This window comes from Macaca thibetana, chromosome 3 (assembly GCF_024542745.1).
Source record: "Macaca thibetana thibetana isolate TM-01 chromosome 3, ASM2454274v1, whole genome shotgun sequence".
Classification (NCBI taxonomy): Eukaryota; Metazoa; Chordata; class Mammalia; order Primates; family Cercopithecidae; genus Macaca; species Macaca thibetana.
The window spans coordinates 120,228,866-120,252,628 of record NC_065580.1 but is presented as its reverse complement, the minus strand read 5'-3'; the positions used below and the strand labels follow the sequence as shown (position 1 = coordinate 120,252,628).

The 23,763-nt window shown below is 36.4% G+C and overlaps 1 protein-coding gene across 5 annotated transcripts in view; it reads left to right on the top strand.

Annotated features, from left to right (window-relative positions):
• Window positions 1–23,763, top strand: part of ZPBP (zona pellucida binding protein) — a 149,140-nt gene that overhangs the window by 27,378 nt on the left and 97,999 nt on the right. For 2 of the 5 annotated variants that reach the window (XM_050785557.1, XM_050785559.1), the window contains exon 4: window positions 7,267–7,419. The exons of 1 other annotated variant lie outside the window; for it this stretch is intronic. In XM_050785557.1, coding sequence (XP_050641514.1) covers window positions 7,267–7,419 — 153 coding nt within the window. The remainder of the gene's footprint in view (window positions 1–7,266; window positions 7,420–23,763) is intronic. 2 more of the 5 variants (XM_050785560.1, XM_050785558.1) reach the window with 1 other exon arrangement.

Genomic DNA, 23,763 nt, shown 5'->3' with positions numbered 1-23,763 from the left:
ACACTGTGTAGATACTACCTGGGTAAGGAGTACGATAGTTACAACTCTACTGTACCATGCCTACTATAAATGTACAGGAACCAAGTTAGGAACCTGTACATACAACCAGACCACCTATTCAGTCTGTGACCCAGGAAATAATCAGCTATATGTATGTTATGAAGCTCTTACCCTATAAATTCTGGTTTAAAATACTTATTAAACCAGAGAAAAAAAAAGAGAGCTTTTAGCTCAAACCAAAGAAGACCCTCTCTCCTATAAAAGGCCTATTTCCTTGTACTTTAATGCCTGCCATGCTGCGTATGTTCATAATCCTAAAACAACCAGAAGCAGTCTGCAATGGTTTAACACAAGAGAGGCTTAGCAGCAGCTACCCTAAACATCTGTATGGAAAACCACAAATCGGATGCCCAGACTGTAACATTCAGTGGAATATGCTAACACAGCTCCAACACTTATATTCAGGAAGGACTGCTCTACTAAGTAGTATGTCAACCAAACGAAATTGTAAGACAAAGACATGCAATTCTTTAAATTTTACTGTCTTAAAGCCAGAGCTACCTTTTTGGTCTACAGGACAGACAGCACTGTTACAAGTTAAAAGATAAGGAACAGGTCTTGGAGTTCCACTACTAATTGTCAAAAAGACTAGAAGGGCTCAAATGCATCCAACCCTGCAATTCCAGGTCCATAAGTCATTCTAGAAGCATTTTAATCCGTCAGTGCCTGAGCTTCTCCCATCAACCAAAAAGTTATTTGCTCAACTAGCTGAAAACATAGCTGGCAGCTTAAGAATTTCCTCATATGTGTGTTTCTCCACATATATATGGAGAAACAAAAATTGGAGACCAGTGGCCATGGGAGGCAAAAAAATTAATGCCACAAGATAACTTCACTTCCCCTAACCCGGCCAGTGAACCAACAGCCTCAGCCAGTGTTTGGTTGTTAAAAACCTCCATAATTGAAAAGTACTGTATCACCTGATAAGAAAAGGCTTTCACAGAAGCAGTAGGAAAAACAACCTGCCTAAGGCAACAGTATGATAAATAAGACTAAAAACAAAACTCTACGGAGAAATGCCCAGAACACCTCCTACTTACCAGATCCACTTTCTCTTGATTCTCTAAACCACTCATGAGATCAACTAGAGGCTCCAAATGCTTGGAAGGCACCCTCTGACCTGTATGAGATCTGTAGAACATGGGCATATTGGCAACTGCTGGCTAAATGGATGAGGGCATGTGTGTTAAAAACAATCAAGCCATCCTTCTTTCTAATTCCTCTAAAGCAAGAGGAACTATTAAGATATCCAGTTTATGATAAAAATAAAAAAATAGAAGCATAATTACAAAAATAGACACAAACGTCAAAGAGATGTGGACATAAGAGACTGGAAAGATAATGAATGGCCTCCTGAAAAAATCATTAAATATTATAGGCCAGCTATATGGGTGCAAGATGGGTCATGGGGGTACCGCACCCCAATCTATATGTTCAACTGCATCATAAGGTTGCAGGAAGTTCTTGAAATTATAACCAATGAAACATCAAGGGCACTAGATTTATTGGCAATGCAAGCAATACAAATAAAAAATGCTATATATCAAAATAGTTTAGCTTTAGATTACCTCAGCCTCAGAAGGAAGAGTATGTGAAAAATTTAATTTAACCAACTGTTGCCTAGAAATTGATGATAATGGCCAAGCTATCATGGAAATCACAGCTAGAATGTGTGAGTTGGCCCATGTTCCAGTTCAGATTTAGTCCAGGTGGTCCCCGGATTCCTTGTTTAAAAAATGGTTCTCAAGCTTTAAAAGATTCAAAGCCCTCACTGGTAGGTTCTTGCTTATTCTTGGCATCTGCTTCATCCTCCCTTGCCTTTTACCTCTGTTTATTAGGAGTGTTCAGTCAACTATAGAGGCAGTAGTAACCCGACACACTACTGTGCAATTGATGGCACTAACCAAATATCAGCTGCTGCCAGTAGAAGAAAAAGCTTAGCTCCGTGAAAAGATGGCAAATAGTGGTGCTTTGTATTAATGCCTTTGTGATAAAAAGCACCAAATGGGGGAATGGAACAGAAATTAAAAGAAATTAAAAAATGTGTAAGCAGAAATTCAGTTGTATGTAAGAAAATCCAATTCCCCCTGAGAAAAAGAAAGAGCTGGAGTCCTTCAAAAATTAACTGCCTGTTTATCTGTGGCTAGTGAGCCTTATCTCTCCTCCTTTTCCAGGCATTGTGAAGACCCTGTTTCTCTAGCTGCAAGGTCACTAGACAGATAGACTCAAGTGGCAAAACATGTTATTTCTTGAAAAGTAAAAAATGATGTAATGCATGTCTCAATTAATTGAATAACTGTCTTTGTTTCTCACTTCTGTAACATGCTTCCACCTGCACAGATCTTCCCTGACCCCACAAAATGCTTAAAAGGTAATGACTCTTTGTTTGGGGCCCAGTCCTTTCGATGTTAATCCGACTGGGCTGGTGCACCTAAATAATATATATCCTTCTGAACCCCATCAGTCTCTCTGATTCCTTATCAATCCCACTACAATATGAAGTTAAAACCAGGCACTATGAGTGCTCATCTGATTTTTGTTATTAAGAGAAGGTATTTTTTCTGTGTATAGTTGTTAACTTGGTGTCCTTGCAGGAAGGATGTTCAATAGAGCCTTCTATTTAGCCATCTTGCTTTGCCCTTTCTCCGGGGGTCCCTTACATTTAAGTCTTTAATTCATCTTGCATTGATTTTTTATGTATGGTGGAAGAAAGGGCACCAGTTTCAATCTTATGCATGTGGCTCGGCAGTTATTCCAGCACCATTTATTGAATAGAGACTCATTTCTCCATTGCTTGTTTTTGTCATTTTTGTCGAAGATCAGATGGTTATAGGTGTGTGACTTTATTTGTGGGGTCTCTATTCTGTTCCATTAGTCTATGTATCTGTTTTTATACCAGTACTATGCTGTTTTAGTTATTATAGCCCTGTAGTATAGTTTGAAGTCAGGTAGTGTGTTGCTTCTGGCTTTGCTCTTTTTACTTAGGATTACTTTGGGTGTTCCAGCTCTTTTTTGTTTCCATATGAGTTTTATGGTAAGTTTTTTCTAATCTATGTAAAATTTCATTGGTAATTTGATGGGAAAAGCATTGAATCTGTAAACTGTTTTGGGTAGTATGGTTATTTTAACAATATTGATTCTACCCATGAGCATGGAATGTTTTTCCATTTGTTTGTGTCATCTGTGATTTCTTCAAGCAGTACTTTGTAATTCTCATAGTAGAGATCTTTCACCTCCCTTAACTGTATTCCTAGGTATTTTATTCTTTTGTCGCCATTGTGAATGGGATTGTGTTCTTGATTTGGTTCTCAGTTTGGATGTTATTGGTGTATAGAACTGCTACTGATTTTTATACATTGATTTTGTATCTTGGAACTTTGCTGGAGTTGTTTTTCAGATCCAGAAGCCTTTGAACAGAAGCAATGTTTTTTTGTTTGTTTGTTTGCTTTGTTTTTTTTGAGATGGAGTCTCAGTCTGTCACCCAGGCTGGAGTGCAGTGGTTCACTGCAACCTCTGCCTCTCAGGTTCAAGCCATTCTCGTGCCTCAGCTTCCTGTCTTATGTATGTTTTACTGTCTGCTCTTTCTGACTGCTTGTAATTAGAAGAGAGATGATTTCCTTGAAATGCATCAGGCTAGAAGGAGAGATGGAACTTAAAGTGGCAGTGTTTGTTCAAGATGATGGTGCTTCTGCTCTGTCAATATGGAGTAGCCAGGAGAAATCATTAACATCATTAAAATCAACCTTTATTAGCTGGGATTACAGGCATGCACCGCTATGCCTGGTTAATTTTAGTATTTTTAGTAGAGATGGGGTTTCACTATGTTGGCTAGGCTAGCCTTGAACTCCTGGCCTCAAATGATCTGCCTGCCTCGACCTCCCAACATACTGGGATTATGCGTGTGGGCCACCACGCCAGGCCACGATGGAGTTTTCTAGGTATAGAATCAAATAGTCTGTGAAGGCATATAATTTGAAGTCCTCTCTTCCTATTTGTATGACTTTTTATTTATTTCTCTTGCCTGATCCCCTGGTTTGAACTTCCAGAACTATGTTAATAGGAGTGGTGAGGGTGTGCATTCTTTTCTTGTTCTGGTTCTCAAGGGGAAATGCCTCTAACTTTTGCCTGTTTAGTATGATGTTGACTGTGGGTTTGTCACACATGGCTATTACTATGTTCTCCTTTGATGCCCAGTTTATTGAGGGTTTTTAACATAAAGAGAGGTTGAATTTCATTGAATGGCTTTTCTGCATCTGTTGAGATGATCACGTGATTTTTGTTTTTAGTTTTGTTTCTGTGATGAATCAAATTTATGATTTGTGTATGTTGAACCAACCTTGCATCCCAGGGATAAACCCTATTTGATTGTGATGAATTAGCTTTTTGATGTGCTTCTGGATTTGCTAGGCTAGTATTTTGTTGAGGATTTTCGCATCTATGTTCATCAGGGTTATTATCCTAAAATTTTCTTTTTTCATTTTGTGTCCACCAGATTTTTATATCAGAATGATACTGGCTTTGTAGAATGAGCTAGGAAAGAGCCGATCCTCCTCAATTTTTTGGAATAGTTTAGCTAGAATTGGTACCAGACCTTCTTTATATGTCAGGTGGAATTTGGCTGTGAGTCTGTCTGGTCCAGGGCTTTTGTTGTTGATGGGTTTTTAATTACAGTTTCAGTGTCAGGACTCACTACTGGTCTGTTCAGGTTTTCAATTTCTTCCTGGTTCAATCATGGGAGAGGGTGTATGTTTCTAGCAATGTATCCATTTCTCTAGGGTTTCTAGTTAATGGGCATGGAAGTGTTTGTAATAGTCTCTGAGGGTTTTTTATATGTCTCTGGGGTCAGTGGTAATGTCCCCTTTGTCATTTCTGATGGTGTTTATTTGGATCCTCTCTCTTTTTTTTTTTTTGCTGTATTAGTCCAGCAAGCAGTCTACCAGTCTTATTTATTCTTTCAGAAAACCAGCCTTTGGTTTTGTTGATCTTTTGTATGTCTTTTTGTGTCACAATTTTGTTCAGTTCAGCTCTGATTTTGGCAAGCCTTGGGGGATGGTGTCCCTGGCCATGCTCCACTGCAGCAGGTCCCATGGCAAATACTCTGGGTTCCATGCAGGGGAGCCTTGTCCCCACCAACCCTCCCTTGCCAGCCCAAATATCCATGGATTCTCCTGTAGCTAGGATTCTAGAGGTCCGTAGTGACAGTGGGCCACTCCATGTCTATTTAACTTACCCCTTCCCCAGGAGCCACTCAGGGCGAGGAATAAGTCCTGATGCTTGGATACTCTGTGCAGGGTCCCCAGCTTCTTGCTCCTTCAGTCCAGGGTCGGTGTCCTACCTCTGTCTACTCTCAATGCCTTCCTTCTGAACATCTGCTCAGAGTGTGCTGATCTTCTTGATGGTCTTATCTCTTGGTGGGAGAAGCTCTTGCTGGCCATGTCTGGTTGGCTATCTTGGCTCTGAGCCCCTTTATTTTTTAGATCTACTTAAACATTTTTTAAATAAGAAGGCAGTCAGGGGGCATTTTATTATAGATTGTATACTACTACATTTTCTGGCTGTCATAATGTTTAGTGTTGTAGTAGGCATTTAGGTATATATTTTGATACACCTATTAATTGCTTTCTTTAGTGTGGAAAACATTCATTTCAAATGATTGCCAAGGAATATGTAATCTCATTGATGACGTAATATTCTATAATTTCTTTAAACTTCATGAGAACCCTTTATTATATCTCTACGAGGTGTTTCTGCTGAAATACATAGTGAACTCTTGCAAACTGTTGACTTCGTTTATAAAAGACTTGGTGTGTTAGGATAAATATGTAATATTTCATCAAAAGATAATCATGAAGAAATAGGCATTACAATAGAAATGTATTCTAAATTCATATCACGTTTTTCAGCATCATCCAGGATATAGAAATGGAAGTTCTCAAGGCATAATGCTCTATGTAAATTCCTTGATGGTGGGTATATCCATCTGTTCATTTATCTTCCAATACCTGAAGCAGGGCTTGTATGTACTAGACACTCAGTAAATATTTATTGAACAAATAAATAATGAAAATTTCATCCCTATGAACACTCATCATTTGTCTTGGAGAAATATTTCAACTTAAAATTTATAAGCAATAAATCGTTTACCTAAAATAGAAAAAAGAAAAAAGGTAGACAATTATTTCCTGATGTAGTACTTTCACTTCTGATGAATGGAATATCAAATTATTGACTAAGCAAATTTTAATCTAAGAATTTTTCTAATTAAAAACTGTGGTTATAAACTTTCAGAATAACAGATTTATAGCTTTTTCAAGTACTTTAGCATTCATTGTATTTGTTATACAGAGAAATCCTGTGAGATAGGCTATCATATATTTTGGTTTTTCGTTGTACAAATGAGGGAACTGGATCTCAGAAAAATTAATAGGTTACTCACGGTTACAGTTTGTGAGAGGGAAAGGTAGGTCTGAGACCCAAGTGTCAATGCCTCCAAAGGCAGATTTACTTTTCATTTCACAACAGAGCTTTCTCCCTGTATGACACTTAAATAATGAAGTATGTTGAAATGAAAAGGGTGCTTACATCCCATTCTAACCCCCAGCACTGCAACTGTGTGATTATGTGATGTTGGGCAAGTCAAGTGATCTCATATCCAATATTTTTCTTCTTCTGCAAACCTCAAATTTATAAGCTAAATTTTGCCTTTTATCATATGTAGTGATAAGAAATCTCTTGTTAGTGATTATATTCTGATAGCCTTTGTTCTGGGTGTATTATTTATTTGTTTCATATATAGTTTGTAAGCTTACTGAGGGCCTAATTTGTCATTGAATATAAATATAATCATGTTAAAGTATGTGTATGTATTTATGTGTATATATTTGTATATATGTGTACTGTATTTCTGATCGTGCCCAGTTCAATGCAAGGAGCAGATTAGGAGCATATTCTGTATGTATCCTTGTTAGTCTCTTTCTACTTCGGCAACAATGTAATTGATGAACTCTGGTTAGTGAACATCTGTCAGTAAGAAGGTTATCCTGGCATCCACTGTTAGCAGACACCAGATGCAATGTCCTAGCTATGCCCCCTGCTCCTTTCATTGACTGTGTTGGTAAATTATGATGGTTTTACCTTGCCGAGAAAATGTTTTGGTAGTTGTCTCATGTAATTTAAGCAACTCATAACTGTATCTTATTCCTTTAGTAGAAAACCGCACTGCACAAATAACATCCACAGGAAGCCTTGTATTCCAAAATTTTGAGGAGAGTATGAGTGGAATTTATACATGTTTCCTCGAATATAAACCTACTGTGGAAGAAATTGTTAAACGTCTTCAACTAAAATATGCTATATATGGTAAGAAGTAAAGTTAGTTGTGTTTTAACCTTCCTTAATTATTTTAAACATTTAAATATGTTTAAGTAGGTTTGTCTTAAAGGGACTTTATTTTTAGTCTCATTTAATTAAAAAAGAATTACTGCCTCCCTATGTAAGTACTTTGTAAAGGGTTAGTGGTGAGGGCACAGAATGGTTAACAGATCGCAGTCTTTTTTTCTTCAGGGGAATGTTGACATGTACACACAGATGAATTTTAGGGCCAGGTATGTATAAATGTTTTCAAATTATTACGATATTATGGCTTGTACTATATTAAATTCTAAGTATTTTAAATTTGAGAATCATGATTTCTGGTACACTGCCATCCCCCAAAACAGGAGCGTGAAACACCACTGTAAATTCCTTTTCTGGCGGGTTGACCTTTTGAGGCTTACAATTGGCAGAGGTCAGTTGATATTTGTAAGAATTACAGAAAGAGGAAAGAAACATGAAAAGGTGGCTCTCCAGTCAAGACAGGTTTATTTTAGAAAACAAACCTGAGAGATGCCTTCTAGCTGAGTTAGGTCAGAGGCACACTCTCTTACAGACTAAGAGTTTTTAAGGATTCAGGGTGGGAGAGTTTATCAGAGGCTTGGACTGCTTCTGTGTCTCTTTGTTGTGCTTATCTGGGAGGGAGAGTTGTGTGTCTGTTCCCATGCATCTTTTTGCAGCTGCAGGCATATCCCCCAAATCTGCTTTTAGCTTCTCTATCGTGCATCGGAAGGGAAAGGGAAAGGAATGTGCTTATTAAGGCCCACTGTTTTATTTTTTTTTGAGACGGAGTCTCACTCTGTCACCCAGGCTGGAGTGCAGTGGCGCCATCTCAGCTCACTGCAACCTCCACTTCCCGGGTTCAAGTGATTCTCCTGCCTCAGCTTCCCGACTAGCTGGGACTACAGGCACATGCCACCACACCCGGCTAATTTTTTGTATTTTTGGTGGAGATGGGTATCACTGTGTTAGCCAGGATGGTCTCAATTTCCTGACCTCATGATCTGCCCACCTCGGCCTCCCAAAGTGCTGGGATTACAGGCATGAGCTACTGCCCCTGGCCAAGGCCCACTGTTTTACTGGGACCCGTTGTATAAGGGTGAGGTTTGGCAGTTACCCAAGAGACTTTAACCCATCTCCCTCTGTGCCGCAGCTCTCTTATCTGTGTTTTACTGTCTGCTCTTTCTGGCTGCTTGTATTTAGAAGAGAGGTGATTTCCGTGAAATGCATGAGGCTAGAAAGGGAACTAGAACTTAAAGTGGCGGTGTTTGTCTGAGATGACGGTGCTCCTGCTCTGTCAATATGGAGTAGGCAGGAGAACAGCCTGAACCCAAGTTGCTTGTAGGTTCCATCTCACTAGTGGGACCCATGTGTGGCAGACAGAATAATGGCTCCTAAACATGTCCATATCTAGTCATATCCAGAACATGTAAGTGCGTTGCCCTACATGGAAAAAGGGATTTAGCAGATGGATTGCGATGAGATTATCCTGAATTATCTGGGTGGGTCCAGTAGTAATCACAGGGTTCCTTCTAAGAGGAAGGCAAGAGGGTCAAAGGCAGAAAAAGGAAATGTGCTGACAAAAGGAGAGGTTGCAGTGATTTTCTTTGAAGATCAAAGAAGCCACATGCCAAATAATACAGGCAGCCACCACAGCTGGAAATGGCAAAGAATTGGATTCCCCCTAAAGCTTTCAGAATGAGTACAGCTTGATTTTTGCTTAGTAAGACTCATTTTGGATTTCTGATCTCCACAGCCTTAAGGTCCTAAATTTGTGGTGTTTAGAACATTAGGTATGTGGTAATTTGTTACAGTGTCAATAAGATAACTTATACACCATTACTTTGACAGCAAGGGTGCCAAACAACTGGCAGAATGGTTAGTGGTTTCTTGATAATATTTTGGTTAATCAAAAAATACTTTCCCATATAGCCAAAGAGAGACATAATGTTTTGGTAAGATAATTAACTTTGTTAGGCAAATAATTCGTTTAAACCTTTTAATCAGTCATGTTTCATTTTTGTTACATAGTAGTTATCTCTCTCTTGTTACTTCATGTACCTAACTTATAATAAATGTACTTCAGAATCACTCATAAGTACATATTCACATATGCTAACAAATGTAGAAGTGCCTAAAATGAGTACTGGTTTATAATAATGATAATGATAGCTAATATTTACTGAGCACTTATGATACACCAGGTGGTGCTGTGATTTTACATGTAATTATTACAACAACAGCAAAATCCATATTTATGTAATGCTTGCCTAGTGTAAGCATTGTTCTAATTTATTTATATTAAATGTATTTCACCACAAACTGTGATGTAGGCACTGCTATTTTTGGTCTTGTAAATGTAAGGAAACAGAGTGGTTAAATGACTTTCTCAAGACCACGGCTATTAAGGAGGGGAGGGGAGAACTCAGATTTCAATTTAGGAATTCTGGTCCTAGAGTTAGTATTCTTATGCTTTATGGTATCCTGCTATGTATACCACTGTTATATGAATGCCAGCAGGATGAAGACCTGATTAATAAACTGACTTTGAAGACCTACTCTTTTAATGCTTAAAACCAATGCAATTGATTATATTTTATTATACATACCTCCTTTAATCTTTCTAATAGCTACATGGTGTTTCAGATTTTATTTGAGCATTCTTCAGTTAATTACTATTTAGTTTGTTTCACATTTTCCCTACCTCAGATGGTACTGTGTGGAACATTTAAATATGTGTCCATCCATCCATCTGCCGTTGGTCTGTGTATACACACACATACACCATACCCCCTCACCATACTAACATTGCTGTATTTTGTAAGATAAGTTGTTAGTCTTTCAGAAAGATGAATTCTGTAAAGGAAAATCTGCAGGGAATTCATAGTGCTATTTTGGTTGATTCTTTTGTATAGCAATTTGCAACCCTGCTGTAGTAGATGAGAACCTCAGTTTCTAAAACTCCTTTAATGCTGTATTTTGAAGTGTTGCCAATATGATAAATTAATGGTATTTTATAGTTTTAATATGCATTTTTTGGTCTTTGGTGGGTTATTCAAATCTTATTTGTGTGAGCTCTCTCTGTGCGTATGTGTGTGTGTCTGAATAGCTATAGAGAGATGTATAGCTATGTAGATATTAATTTTATGTCAAATGCATTGTATTCTGTATTTTGTTTTTAGCTTATTAATCTCTTATATTCTAAGTAAAGGATAATTCCAAATTTTAAAATTTTATATAAACTACAAGTGGCATTTTCTTTTTGACTCATGTTTTTTACTGTGTTGAGCAAGATATTCACCATTACCTGGATTGTAAGAAGTAAAATCAACTTATAATTTTCTATATATATTAAAAACCATTAAAAATTTTAGAAAATTACAGAATAAAATCAAGAATTGTTATCAGTTTTGAATATGGCAAGACACTAAATGTATAAAATGGTGATTCATTGCTTTAATATACACTTCCTTAATTATTAGTAAGTTAGAACATCTTTTCATATTTTTATTATTCAGTAGATTGCCTTTTCAATTCAATTGTCATCTTCCTTTTGCATAGTTTGTCTTTTTCTTACTAATTTTTAGATATTTTGCTGTTCTAGATACTAGCTTTTCCTTATGCATGCTATAAATAATTTCTACCTTCTCTCACTTAAGATGTTTATACTAACAGAAGTTTCAATTTTTTTTTTTTTTGTAATGAGACCTATCAGTTTTAATTCTCTGAGTTGTTTTGCTTTTGTTTTGTTTAGTTTTGTTTTCTAAGAGATTGTTTCCTATCTAGAAAATAAAAATTGCCCAGAACTTTGGGAGGCTGAGGCGGGTGGATCGCTTGAGACCAGGAGTTCGAGACCAGCTGACAAGATACAGAGCAGTCCCATCAAAAGAAGGATACCTTGTGTTGACCTTTTATAATTGAACCCGCTTTCCCTCCTACCTCCATCCAGAATTCCTGGCAACCACCAATCTTCTCTAATTCTGTATTGTCAACATGGAAAAACACCATCTCTTCTAAAAATACAAAAAAATTAGCCAGGCGTGGTGGTGCATGCCTATAATCCCAGCTACTCAGGAGACTGAGGCCAGAGAATCACTTGAACTGGAAGCTGCAGTGAACCCAGATCATGCCACTGTATTCCAGGCTGGATGACAGCGTGAGACTCTGCCTTAGAAAACAAAAAAGAAAAAGAAAAGAAAAATTTTTTCCTATATTTTCTAGGCCTATTTTTAAAAATAGGAATAAATTAACATCTTTTATTTGTTAGACAAAGAGCAATGTTCAATATAAATTTTCTCAAGACCCTTAAAACCTGTGAATTTCTGGCCAGTTCACAAAACCGTAAGATGACACTTTTCAGCATGAAGTAAAAAACAGTCTGTCAGCTCTAAAGATGTTACAGAGCAGAAATTTCCAAATGTGTTATACAAGCTTTCTGGGCAAATGAAAAATCTATCTTCTATGATATATGAACAAAAATTCGCAAGATAAGATTATGTTTTGACATACTTAACAAGCATTCCTTCTTTGTCTCCAACAAACAAAGCTAAGGAAATAATGTAACCATTTTTACGCAGAAAATTAAGGCTGCAGGTCATACACAAGAACAGAAGTGCTTGAGCATTGAAACTGTTCTGCTTCATTGTCATACTCAAATTGTTGACTCTTAAACCATTTTCAGTTAAATACAAGGAAAGGTTATTGCATGTTCAGCAATTACTAAGTTTTCAATAATTTAAGGTCCAGTAGCTTAGAAAAGTAGACTGAGAATGGTTCTGAAAAGGCAAGTTAAACCTTAGGCCTGTTTTTTCAGGTTAAACTTTTTGTTTTGAGATAAATGTAGATTAACATATGGTTGCAAGAAATAATACAGACAGATTCCATGTATTCATTAGCTAGCTTCCCCAAATCATAATATCTTGTAAACTAAGATAGTGATTTTGTCACAGTCTACCCATCTTATTCATATTTTTCCAGGTTTATGTGTACTTTTGTGTGTGTGTGTGTGTATGTGTGTGTGTGTGTGTAATTCTGCCATTTTTATCCCATGGGTAGACTCAGGTATCTACAACCATAGACAAGATACAGAGCAGTCCCATCAAAAGAAGGATACCTCGTGTTGACCTTTTATAATTGAACCCGCTTTCCCTCCTACCTCCATCCAGAATTTCTGGCAACCACCAATCTTCTCTAATTCTGTATTGTCATTTCAAAAGTATTATACAAATACAGTACTATAGTACATAATCTTAGGGGATTGACTTTTTTTCATTTTTCCAAATTCCTTGGAGATTGCTGTAAGTTTTGTGCATCTATCACACACTCTTTCTTATTGCTGAGTTGCATTCCAAAGTATGCATATACCACAGTTTGTTAAATGACTTACCCATTGAAAGATATCTAGGTTGCTTTGAGTTTTTGGCTGTTGCATATAAAGCTTCTAAGGACATTTGTGGATTGTTTTTCTATAGACCTAAGTATTTATTTCTGTGGGGTAAATACCTAAAGTGCAGTTGATTGATCATATGATAGTTGCATATTTAGTTTAATAAGAAACTGCCAAACTGTATTTCAGAATGGCTGTACCATTTTGTATTTCTACCAGCAATATAAGGATAGTCCAGTTACTCCATGTCTCCACCAGCAATTGGTGTTATAATTATCTTTTGTTTTAGCCATTCTGATAGGTGTGAAGTAATATTTCATTATGGTCTTAATTTGCATTTCTATACTTTCTAATGACGTATTTAATATATTTTATATTAATAAAATATATTATGAGTTTATTTGCCATCTGTACATCCTCTTTGGTAAAATTTCTGTTCATATCTTTTGACCATTTTTTAATTGGATTGTTTGGTATATTACTGTTGAGTTTTTTGATATTTAATACACATACACAGATAGATAGATACTCTTTCTTTGTTGGATATATATTATTTGTAAGTATTTTCTACCACTCTGTATTTTGTCTTTTCATCTTCTTGACAGGATCTTTGCAGAGCCTGTTTTAAAATTTGGTTTATCAGGTTTGCTTTTGTGAATCATGCTTTTTGTGTTAAGATGAAAAATTATTTGCCTCATCCTAGATCCCAAAGATATTCTAAGTTTTTTTTCCTAAAAGTTTTGTAGGTTTCCTTTTTTTTAAAAAAAATTATTTTTATTTTAAATTCTTGGGTAATGTGCAGGATGTGCAGGCTTGTTACATAAACATGTGCCATGGTGGTTTGCTGTACCTATCAGCCCATCACATGGATAGTAAGCCCAGCATGTATTAGCTATTTTTCCTAATGCTCTTCCTCCTCACACCACCAACAGGCCCCATTGTGTGTTGTTCCCCTTCCTGTGTTGATGTGTTCTCATTGTTCAGCTACCACTTATAAGTGAGAACATTTCTGTTCCTGCATTAGTTTGCTGAGGATAATGGCTTCCAGCTCCATCCATGTCCCTGTAAAGGACATGATCTTGTTCCTTTTTATGGCTGCATAGTATTTCATGGTGTATATGTACCACATTTTCTTTATCCAGTCTATCACTGATGGGCATTTGGGTTGATTCCATGTCTTTGCTTCAATGACATGGAATAGAATGATTTATATTTCTTTGGGTATATACTCAGTAATGGGATTGCTGGGTGAAATGGCATTTCTGGTTGTAGACCTTTGAGGAATTGCCACAACATCTTCCACAATGTTTGAACTAATTTACACTCCCACCAACAGTGTAAAAGCGTTCCTGTTTCTCTGCAACCTCGCCAGCATCTGTTGTTTCTTGACCTTTTAATAATTGCTATTCTGACTGGTGTGAGTTGGTATCTTATCATGGTTTTGATTTGCATTTCTCTAATGATCAGTAATGTTGAGCTTTTTTTCATATGTTTGTTTGCCCCATGAATGTCTTCTTTTGAGAAGTGTCTGTTCGTGTCCTTTGCCCACTTTTTAATGGGATTATTTGTTTTTTACTTGTAAATTTAAGTTCCTTGCAGATTCTGGAATATTAGACCTTTGTCAGATGAATGGAGTGCAAAGATATTCTCTGTAGATTGCCTGTTTGCTGTGATGATAGTTTCTTTTACTGTGCAGAAGCTCTTCAGTTTAATTAGATCCCATTTGTCAATTTTTGCTTTTGCTGCAATTGCTTTCAGTGTTTTTGTCATGAACTCTTTGCCCATGCCTATGTCCTGAATGGTATTGCCTAGGTTTTCTTCTAGGGTTTTTATAACTTTGGGTTTTACATTTAAGTCTTTAATCCATCTTGAGTTAATTTTTAAATAAGGCATAAGGAAAGGGTCCAGGTTCAAATTTCTGCATATGGCTAGCCAGTTCTCCCAGCACAGGTTTACTTTTTATATTTAACTATGGGATGCATATTCAGTTAATTTTTGTGTAAAGTGTGCTGAGGCTTGGTTTAAGGTTGATTTTTATTATTTTTATTTTTTACATATGGATTGAACATTGCTTCAATGTTATTTCCTGAAAAGGATATCCTTCTTCCATTGAGTTGTTTTTGCATCTTTGTCAAAAATCGGTTGAGGATATTTGTGTGGGTGCTTTTTTTCTAGGTTCTGTAATTTCTTCCATTGATTTATAGGTTTATACCTCCTCTACCAGTACTGTACTGTTGATTACTGTAAGGATATAGAAAACCTCAATACTAAGGAGAGTGTTCTTTTCAAGATAGTTTACAAGAATAGTCTTTGTTATTTAAATGTCTGTCCCTTTCTATATAAATTTTTGAATATTCTTATGTACATCAACAAAATATCCTAATGTGATTTTGATGGGAATTACATTCAATCTATAGATTAATTTGGGGAAGAGTTGCATCCTTACTATACTGTGTCTTCTAGTTTATGAACATGGTATGTCTATCCATTTAATTAAGTCTTTTATTTTATCTGCATATACATGCTTTGTGAAGTGTATACTAAGAATGTTATTTTGATTTTTTAGAATAATTATAAATAATATTACATTTTACACTTTGAATTACACATATTTATTGCTAATATGTAGAAATAAATATTATTTTTGTGTTGATTTTGTATCCTGCCACCTTGTCAAAGTCACATAATAATACTAGATTTTTAGATTTTTATAGATTCTTCATGAGATATTCATGGCATGTGGACACAGAGACAGAATCTGTATATTTGTTATTTATTTTTGTTTTTTTTTTATTGAGGAGGCTAGGACTTTAGATACATGTTAAAAAAGTATGTTGAGAGTGGGCATCATTATCTTTGTCTTAATATTAGAGGGAAATAATCTAGTCTTTCACCATTGAGTATATATAATGTTAGCTGTGGGTTTCTTATAGGTGCCCATTATCAGATGGAAGAAATTCCCTCATTCTACATTTATATTTGCAGATTGGTTTTATTGTAAAAGGATGTTGGATTTTGTCAAATGTTTTTTCTTGCATCAGTTAATACAAATGTGTTTTTTTATTTTGTACTTCATTACTATGGTTTGTTACATGAATTGATTTTTTTAAATGTTAACCCAAACTTGCATTCCTGGGATAAATCCCATTTAGTCATGGTGTGTGATTTTTTTCAATATTTTGCTAGATTTGGTTTGCTAGTATTTTATTGGGAATTTTTGCATTTGTGTTCATAAGAGATACTGGTTTATAGTTTTCTTGTGATATCTTTGGTTTAGATATCAGGGTATTACTGGCTTCATAGAATGAGCTGGGGTGTATTCCCTTCTGTTCCAATTTTGAAAGTGTTTGTGAAGAATTGTTGCTAATATGTCTGTTTGGTAGAATTCATCAGTGAAGACATTTGGGCTTGGGTTGTTTTCCACAGGTAGTTTTTTGATTACTAATTCGACCTTTTCGTTACAGGTCTATTCAGATTGTCTATTTCTACTTGAGTCAGTTTCAGTAGTTTGTGTCTTCCTAAAGAATTTGTTTTATCTAAATATGTCTAATTTGTTGGCATACAGTTGTTTGTAGTGTTCCTTTATATTTCTTTTATTTCTTTAGGGTCAGTATTCTCTCCCCTTTTATTTCTGATTCTAGTAATTTGAGTCTTCTATCTCTTGTTTTTGTAAATCTAGCTAAAGTTTGATCAATTCTGTTGATTTCTTAAAAAACTGGTTTTGGTTTCATTGATTTTCACTGTTTTTTATTTATCACATCACTTATCTCTGCTGAAGTCTTTATTATTTTATTCCTTCTGCTTGCTTTATATTTAGTTTTTCTATTTTCTCTTTCTTTTTCATTGTCTGAAGATAAAAGATTAGGCTACTTGAGAGCTTTATTTTATAATATGCCATAGGCATGGCATATTATTTCCCTCTAAGTGCTGCCTTACCTGCATGCCATAGGTTTTTTTATGTTTTGTCTTCATTTTCATTTGTATCAAGATTATTTCTAATTTATCTTTCAATTTTTTCTTTGACCTATTGATTATTTAGGAGTCTGTTAATTTTCATTTCTGAGTTTTTCAAATTTCTTTTGTTACTGATTTTTTAATTTTACTTTATCAGAGAAAATAATTTGTATTATTTCAAAGATTTATGGCTTAGCATATACTTCATCCTTGAAAATGTTCCACGTGTATTTGAGAAGAATGCATATTCTGCTGTTGTTAGCCGGTTTACTATAGATGATTCTCAGATCTATTTGGTTTATAGTGTTGTTCAGGTCTTCTGTTTCTTTATTGATCTTCTTTCTAGCTTTTTTATTCATTATTGTAAGTAGGATATTGATGTCTCCAACTAATGTTGAATTATCTAATTCCTCTTTAATATCTGTATATGTTTATAATTGTTCTTTCTTCCTGATATATTTACCTTTTTATCATGATAAAAGTCCCCCCCCCCTTTTTTTTTTTTTAAGTAACTTTTTGTTGTTGTTTTAAAGTCTGTTTTTTTGGTTTTGTATTTTTTTTTGTTTGTTTGTTTTTTTTTCAGTGTTCCCGGTACCTGACTCTCTGTAGGAGAAGTGTAGTCTGTATTTCTTGAGAAATGTATCTACACTCAGTATGCCTAACTCCTCCTTTCACCCTCAGTTACCCTCCCATTCTATTCTGGTACTTGCATCTGCAATTGCATGAAACTACTAAGGTTAAGGTCATCAATAGTGCCCTTGCTGTTAAATTCAATGGAAACGTATTTCTCATTGTCCAGTGGTTCTGCATCCAGTGCTTCCTCGTGCACTCCACCCACCGGGCCTCTGTTCCAAATCAGGTGTTCTAATGACCTATTGTGATATAGAGATATTGCCATACATTCAGGAAAGCTGTGGGGGACTTGGTTTAGATCCTGGATGCAAAGGAGGAACTTTGATCATTTTCTCATGAGGCACCCTGCTTGTTATGAGCCATAGCTTCAAGCAGCGATTGTAGCCATTTGGGTTTTTTTTTTGCCATTTGGGTTTTTTTGCTTCTGTGAGCAGAGTGCTATACTCAGTCCCTAGTTTTATTCTGTGAGCCTGGTTTTAGTCCCCTATCTCACATAAAAAACATGTAAGACTATTCTCCACAGAGGCCAAGTTCCTGCTGCCACTTCTCTGCTACTGGTTCCATAGACCAGCAACCCTATGACATTTTCCCCATGTTGTATATGTACTCTGCTGTGTGGTCTGTAAAAATATCCATCTCCTTTTTGACCTGAGCCTTGGCTTTTTGGTGTTGTCCTTTAATATATCACTAGCGTTAGTGTATAATTTTATCAGAAAGGGTGTGGAAGCATGATATATTGTGAAGACATCTCCTACCATTTCTTTTTTTTAGTTATACTTTTAAGTTCTGGGATACATGTGTAGAATGTGCAGGTTTGTTGCATAGGTATACACATGCCATGATGGTTTGCTGCACCCATCAATCTGTCATCTACATTAGGTACTTCTAATGCTATCCCTCCCCTAGTTCCCCCACCAGCCGAGAGGCCCTGGTGTGTGATGTTCCACTCCCTGTGTCCACGTGTTCTCATTGTTCAGTTCTCCTATATGAGTGAGAACATGTGGTGTTTGGTTTTCTGTTCCTGTGTTAGTTTGCTGAGAATGATGGTTTCTAGCTTCCTCCATGTACCTGCAAAGGACATGAACTCATCCTTTTTTATGGCTGCATAGTACTCCATGGTATATATGTGCCACATTTTCTTTATCTAGCCAATAATTGATGGTCATTTGGGTTGGTTGCAAGTCTTTGCTATTGTGAATAGTGCTGCAATAAACATACATATACATGGGTCTTTATAGTAGTATGATTTATAATCCTTTAGGCATATACCCAGTAATGGGATTGCTGGGTCAAATGATATTTCTGGTTGTAGATCCTTGAGGAATTGCCACACTGTCTTCCACAATGGTTGAACTAATTTACATTCCCACCAACAGTGTAAAAGTGTTCCTATTTCTCCACATCCTCTCCAGCATCTGTTGTTTCCTGACTTTTTAAGGATCACCATTCTAACTGATGTGAAATGGTATCTCATTGTGGTTTTGATTTGCATTTCTCTAATGGCCAGTGATGATGAGCTTTTTTTCATATATTTGTTGTCCACATAAATGTCTTCTTTTGGAAGTGTCTGTTCATGTCCTTTGCCCACTTTTTGATGGAGTCATTTGTTTTTTTTCTTGTAAATTTGTTTAAATTCCTTGTAGATTCTGGATATCAGCCCTTTGTCAGATGGATAGATTGTAAAATTTTTCTCCCATTCTGTAGGTTGCGTGTTCACTTTGATGATAGTTTATTTTGCTGTGCAGAAGCTCTTTAGTTAAATTAAATCCTATTTGTCAATTTGGCTTTTGTTGCCATTGCTTTTGGTGTTTTAGTCGTGAAGTCTTTGGCCATGACTATGTCCTGAATGGCATTGCCTAGGTTTTCTTCTAGGATTTTTATGGTTTTAGCTCTTACGTTTAAGTCTTTAATCCATCCTGAGTTAATTTTTGTATAAGGTATAAGGAAGAGGTCCAGTTTCAGTTTTTTGCATATGGCTAGCCAGATTTCCCAATACCATTTATTAAATAGGTAATCCTTTTCTCATTGCTTGTTTTTGTCAGTTTTGTCAAAGATCAGATGGTTATAGATGTGTAGCATTATTTCTCAGGCCTGTGTTCTGTTCCATTGGTCTACGTATTTGTTTTGGTACCAGTACCATGCTGTTTTGGTTACTGTGTAGCCTTGTAGTATAATTTGAAGTCAGGTAGCCTCCAGCTTTGTTATTTTTGCTTAGGATTGTCTTGGCTGTATGGGCTCCTTTTTGGTTCCATACAAAATTTAAAGTAGCTTTTTCTAATTCTGTGAAGAAAGTTGATGGTAAGTTGATGGGGATAGCATTGAATCTATAAATGACTTTCAGCATTATGGCCATTTTCAGTATATTGATTTTTCCTATCCATGAACATGGGATGTTTTTCCATTTGTTTGTGTCCTCTCTTACTTCCTTGAGCAGTGGTTTGTAGTTCTCCTTGAAGAGGTCCTTCACATCCTGTATAAGTTGTATTCTCAGGTATTTTATTCTCTTTGTATCAATTGTGAATGGGATTTCACTCATTATTTGGCTGTCTGTCTATTATTGGTGTATAGGAATGCTTGTGATTTTTGCACATTGATTTTATATCCTGAGACTTTGCTGAAGTTGCTTATCAGCTTAAGGAGATTTGGGGCTGAGATGATGGGGTTTTCTAAATATAAAATCATGTCATCTGCAAAGAGAGACAATTTGACTTCCTCTCTTCCTATTTGAATATGCTTTGTTTTTCTCTTGCCTGATTGCCCTGGCCAGAACTTCTGATACTATGTTGAATAGGAATAGTGAGAATAGTGCCAGTTTTCAAAGGGAATGCTTCCAGCTTTTGCCCATTCGGTATGATATTGCCTGTGGGTTTGCCATAAATAGCTCTTATTATTTTGAGATACATTCCATCAATACCTAGTTTATTGAGAGTTTTTAGCATAAAGGGATGCTGAATTTTATCAAAGACCTTTTCTGCATATATTGAGATAATCATGTGGTTTTTGTCATTAATTCTGCTTATGTGATGGATTACGTTTATTGATTTGAGTATGTTGAACCAGCCTTGCATCCCAGAGATGAAGCTGACTTGATCATGGTGGATAAGCTTTTTGACGTGCTGCTGGATGCGGTTTGCTAGTATTTTACTGAGGATTTTCGCATTGATGTTCATCAGGGATATTGGCCTGAAATGTTCTTTTTTTGTTGTGTCTCTGCCAGGTTTTGGTATCAGAAGTATGCTGGCCTCATAAAATGAGTTAGGGAGGAGTCCCTATTTTTCTGTTGTTTGGAATAGTTTCAGAAAGAATGGTATCAGCTCCTCTTTGTACCTCTGGTAGAATTCAGCTGTGAATCTGTCTGGTCCTGGGCTTTTTTGGTTGGTAGTCTATTACTGCCTCAATTTCAGAACTTATTATTGTTCTATTCAGGGATTTGACTTCTTCCTAGTTTAGTCTTGGGAGGGTGTATGTGTCCAGGAATTTATCCATTTCTTGTAGATTTTGTAGTTTATTTGCCTAGAGGTGTTTATAGTATTTTCTGATGGTAGTTTGTATTTCTGTGGGATCAATGTTGATATCCCCTTTATTATTTTTTTATTGTGTCTATTTTTCTTTCTTTTCTTCTTTATTAGTCTGGCTAGCAGTCTATCTATTTTGTTAATCTTTTCAAAAAAGCTCCTGGATTCGTTGATTTTTTTTTAAGGGATTTTCATGTTTGTATCTCCTTCAGTTCTGCTCTGATCTTAGTTATTTCTTGTCTTCTGCTGGCTTTTGAATTTGTTTGCTCTTGCTTCTCTAGTTCTTTTAATTGTGATGTTAGGGCGTCAATTTTAGATCTTTCCTGCTTTCTCCTGTGGACACTTAGTGCTATAAATTTCCCTCTAAACACTGCTTTAGCTGTGTCCCAGAGATTCTGGTACATTGTGTCTTTGTTCTCACTGGTTCCAAAAAACTTATTTATTTCTGCCTTAATTTTGTCATTTACCCAGTAGTCATTCAGGAGCAGATTGTTCAGTTTCCATGTAGTTGTGCAGTTTTGATTGAGTTTCTTAATCCTGAGTTCTAATTTTATTACACTGTGGTCTGAGAGACTATTTGTTACGATTTCTGTTCTTTCGCATTTGCTGAGGAGCATTTTACTTCCAATTATATGGTCAATTTTAGAATAAGTCCAGTGTGGTGCTAAAAAGAATGTGTATTCTGTTGATTTGGGGTGGAGAGTTCTGTGGATGTCTTTTAGGTTCATTTGGTCCAGAGATGAGTTCATGTCCTGAATATCCTTGCTAATTTTCTGTCTCATTTATCTGTCTAATATTGACAGTGAGGTCTTAAAGTATCCTACTATTATTGTGTGGGAGTCTCTAGGTCTCTAAGAACTTGCTTTATGAATCTGAGTGCTCCTGTATTGGGTGGATATATATTTAGCATAGTTAGCTCTTCTTGTTGCATTGATCCCTTTACCATTATGTAATGCCCTTCTTTTGTCTTTTTTGATCTTTTTTGGTTTAAAGTCTGTTTTATCATAGACTAGGATTGTAACCCCTGCTATTTTTTGCTTTCCATTTGCTTGGCAAACATTCCCCCATTCCTTTATTTTGAGCCTGTGTGTGTCTTTGCATGTGAGATGGATCTCCTAAATACAGCACACCAATGGGTGTTGAGACCAGCTAGGTCATGGAGACCCTAACCCAGCGGTGCTAGAGGAATTAAAGACACACACATAGAAATATAGAGTGTGGAGTGGAAAATCAGGGGTCTGACAGCCTTCAGAGCTGAGAGCCCTGAACAGAGTTTTACCCATATATTTATTGACAGCAAACCAGTGGTAAGCATTGTTTCTATAGTTTATAGATTAACTAAAAGTATTTCTTATGGAAAACAAAGTGATGGGGTGAAACTAGGGATGGTCTCTGGCTAGTTACCTGCAGCAGAAACATGTCCTTAAGGCACAGATTGCTCATGCTGTTGTTTGTGGTTTAGGAATGCCTTTAAGCGGTTTTCCTCCGTGGGTGGGCCAGGTGTTCCTTGCCCTCATTCTGGTAAACCCACAACCTTCCAGCAAACCCACAACCAACCAGCATGGGCGTTATGGCCATCACAAGCATGTCACATTGCTGCAGATATTTTGTTTATGGCCAGTTTTAAGGCCAGTTTATGACCAGATTTGGGGGCCTGTTCCCAACAGATGGGTCTTGACTCTATTCTATTTGCCATTCTGTGTCTTTTAATGGGGGCATTTAGCCTGTTTACATTTAAGATTAATATTGTTACATGTGGATTTGATCCTGTCATTATGATGCTAGCTGGTTATTTTGACTGTTAGTTGATGCAGTTTCTTCACAGTGTCAATGTTCTTTACAATTTGGTATGTTTTTGCAGTGGCTGGTACAGGTTTTTCCTTTCCATATTTAGTGCTTCTTTCAGGACCTCTTGTAAGGCAGGCCTGGTGGTGACAAAATCTCTCAGCATTTGCTTGTCTGTAACGGATTTTATTTCTCTTACGACGCTTAGTTTGCCTGGATATGAAATTCTGGGTTGAAAAATCTTTTCTTTAAAAGTGTTGAATATTGGCCCCCACTCTCTTCTGGCTTGTAGGGTTTCTGCAGAGATCTTCTGTTAGTCTGATGGGCTTCCCTTTGTGGGTAACCCGATCTGGCTGCCCTTAACATCTTTTCCTTCATTTCAACCTTGGTGAATCTGACAATTATATGTCTTGGGATTGCTCTTCTCGAGGAGTATCTTTGTGGTGCTCTCTGTATTTCCTGAATTTGAATGTTCACCTGTCTTGCTAGGTTGGGGAAGTTCTCCTGGATAACATCCCTGAAGAGTGTTTTCCAACTTGATTCCATTCTCTCCGTCACTTTTAGATACACCAATAAAATGTAGGTTTGGTCTTTTCACATAGTCCCATATTTCTTGGAGGCTTTGTTTGTTCCTTTTTATTCTTTTTTCTCTAATCTTGTCTTCATGTTTTATTTCATTAAGTTGATCTTCAATCTCTGATATTCCTTCTTCTGCTTGATTGATTTAGCTTTTGATACTTGTGTATGCTTCTTGAAGTTCTCATGCTGTGGTTTTTAGCTTCATCAGGTCATTTATGTTTTTTTCTAAACTGGTTATTCTAGTTAGCAATTCGTCTAACCCTTTTTCAAGGTTCTTAGCTTACTTGCATTGGGTTACAACATGCTCCTTTAGCTCAGAGGTTTGTTATTACCTACCTTCTGAAGGTAGGTAATACCTTGATACCTGGTTTTCCTCATCTTCATCAATTTATCTACCTTTGGTCTTTGATGTTGGTGACCTTTGGATGGGGTTTTTGTGTGGACGTCCTTTTTTGTTGATGTTGATGCTATTCCTTTCTG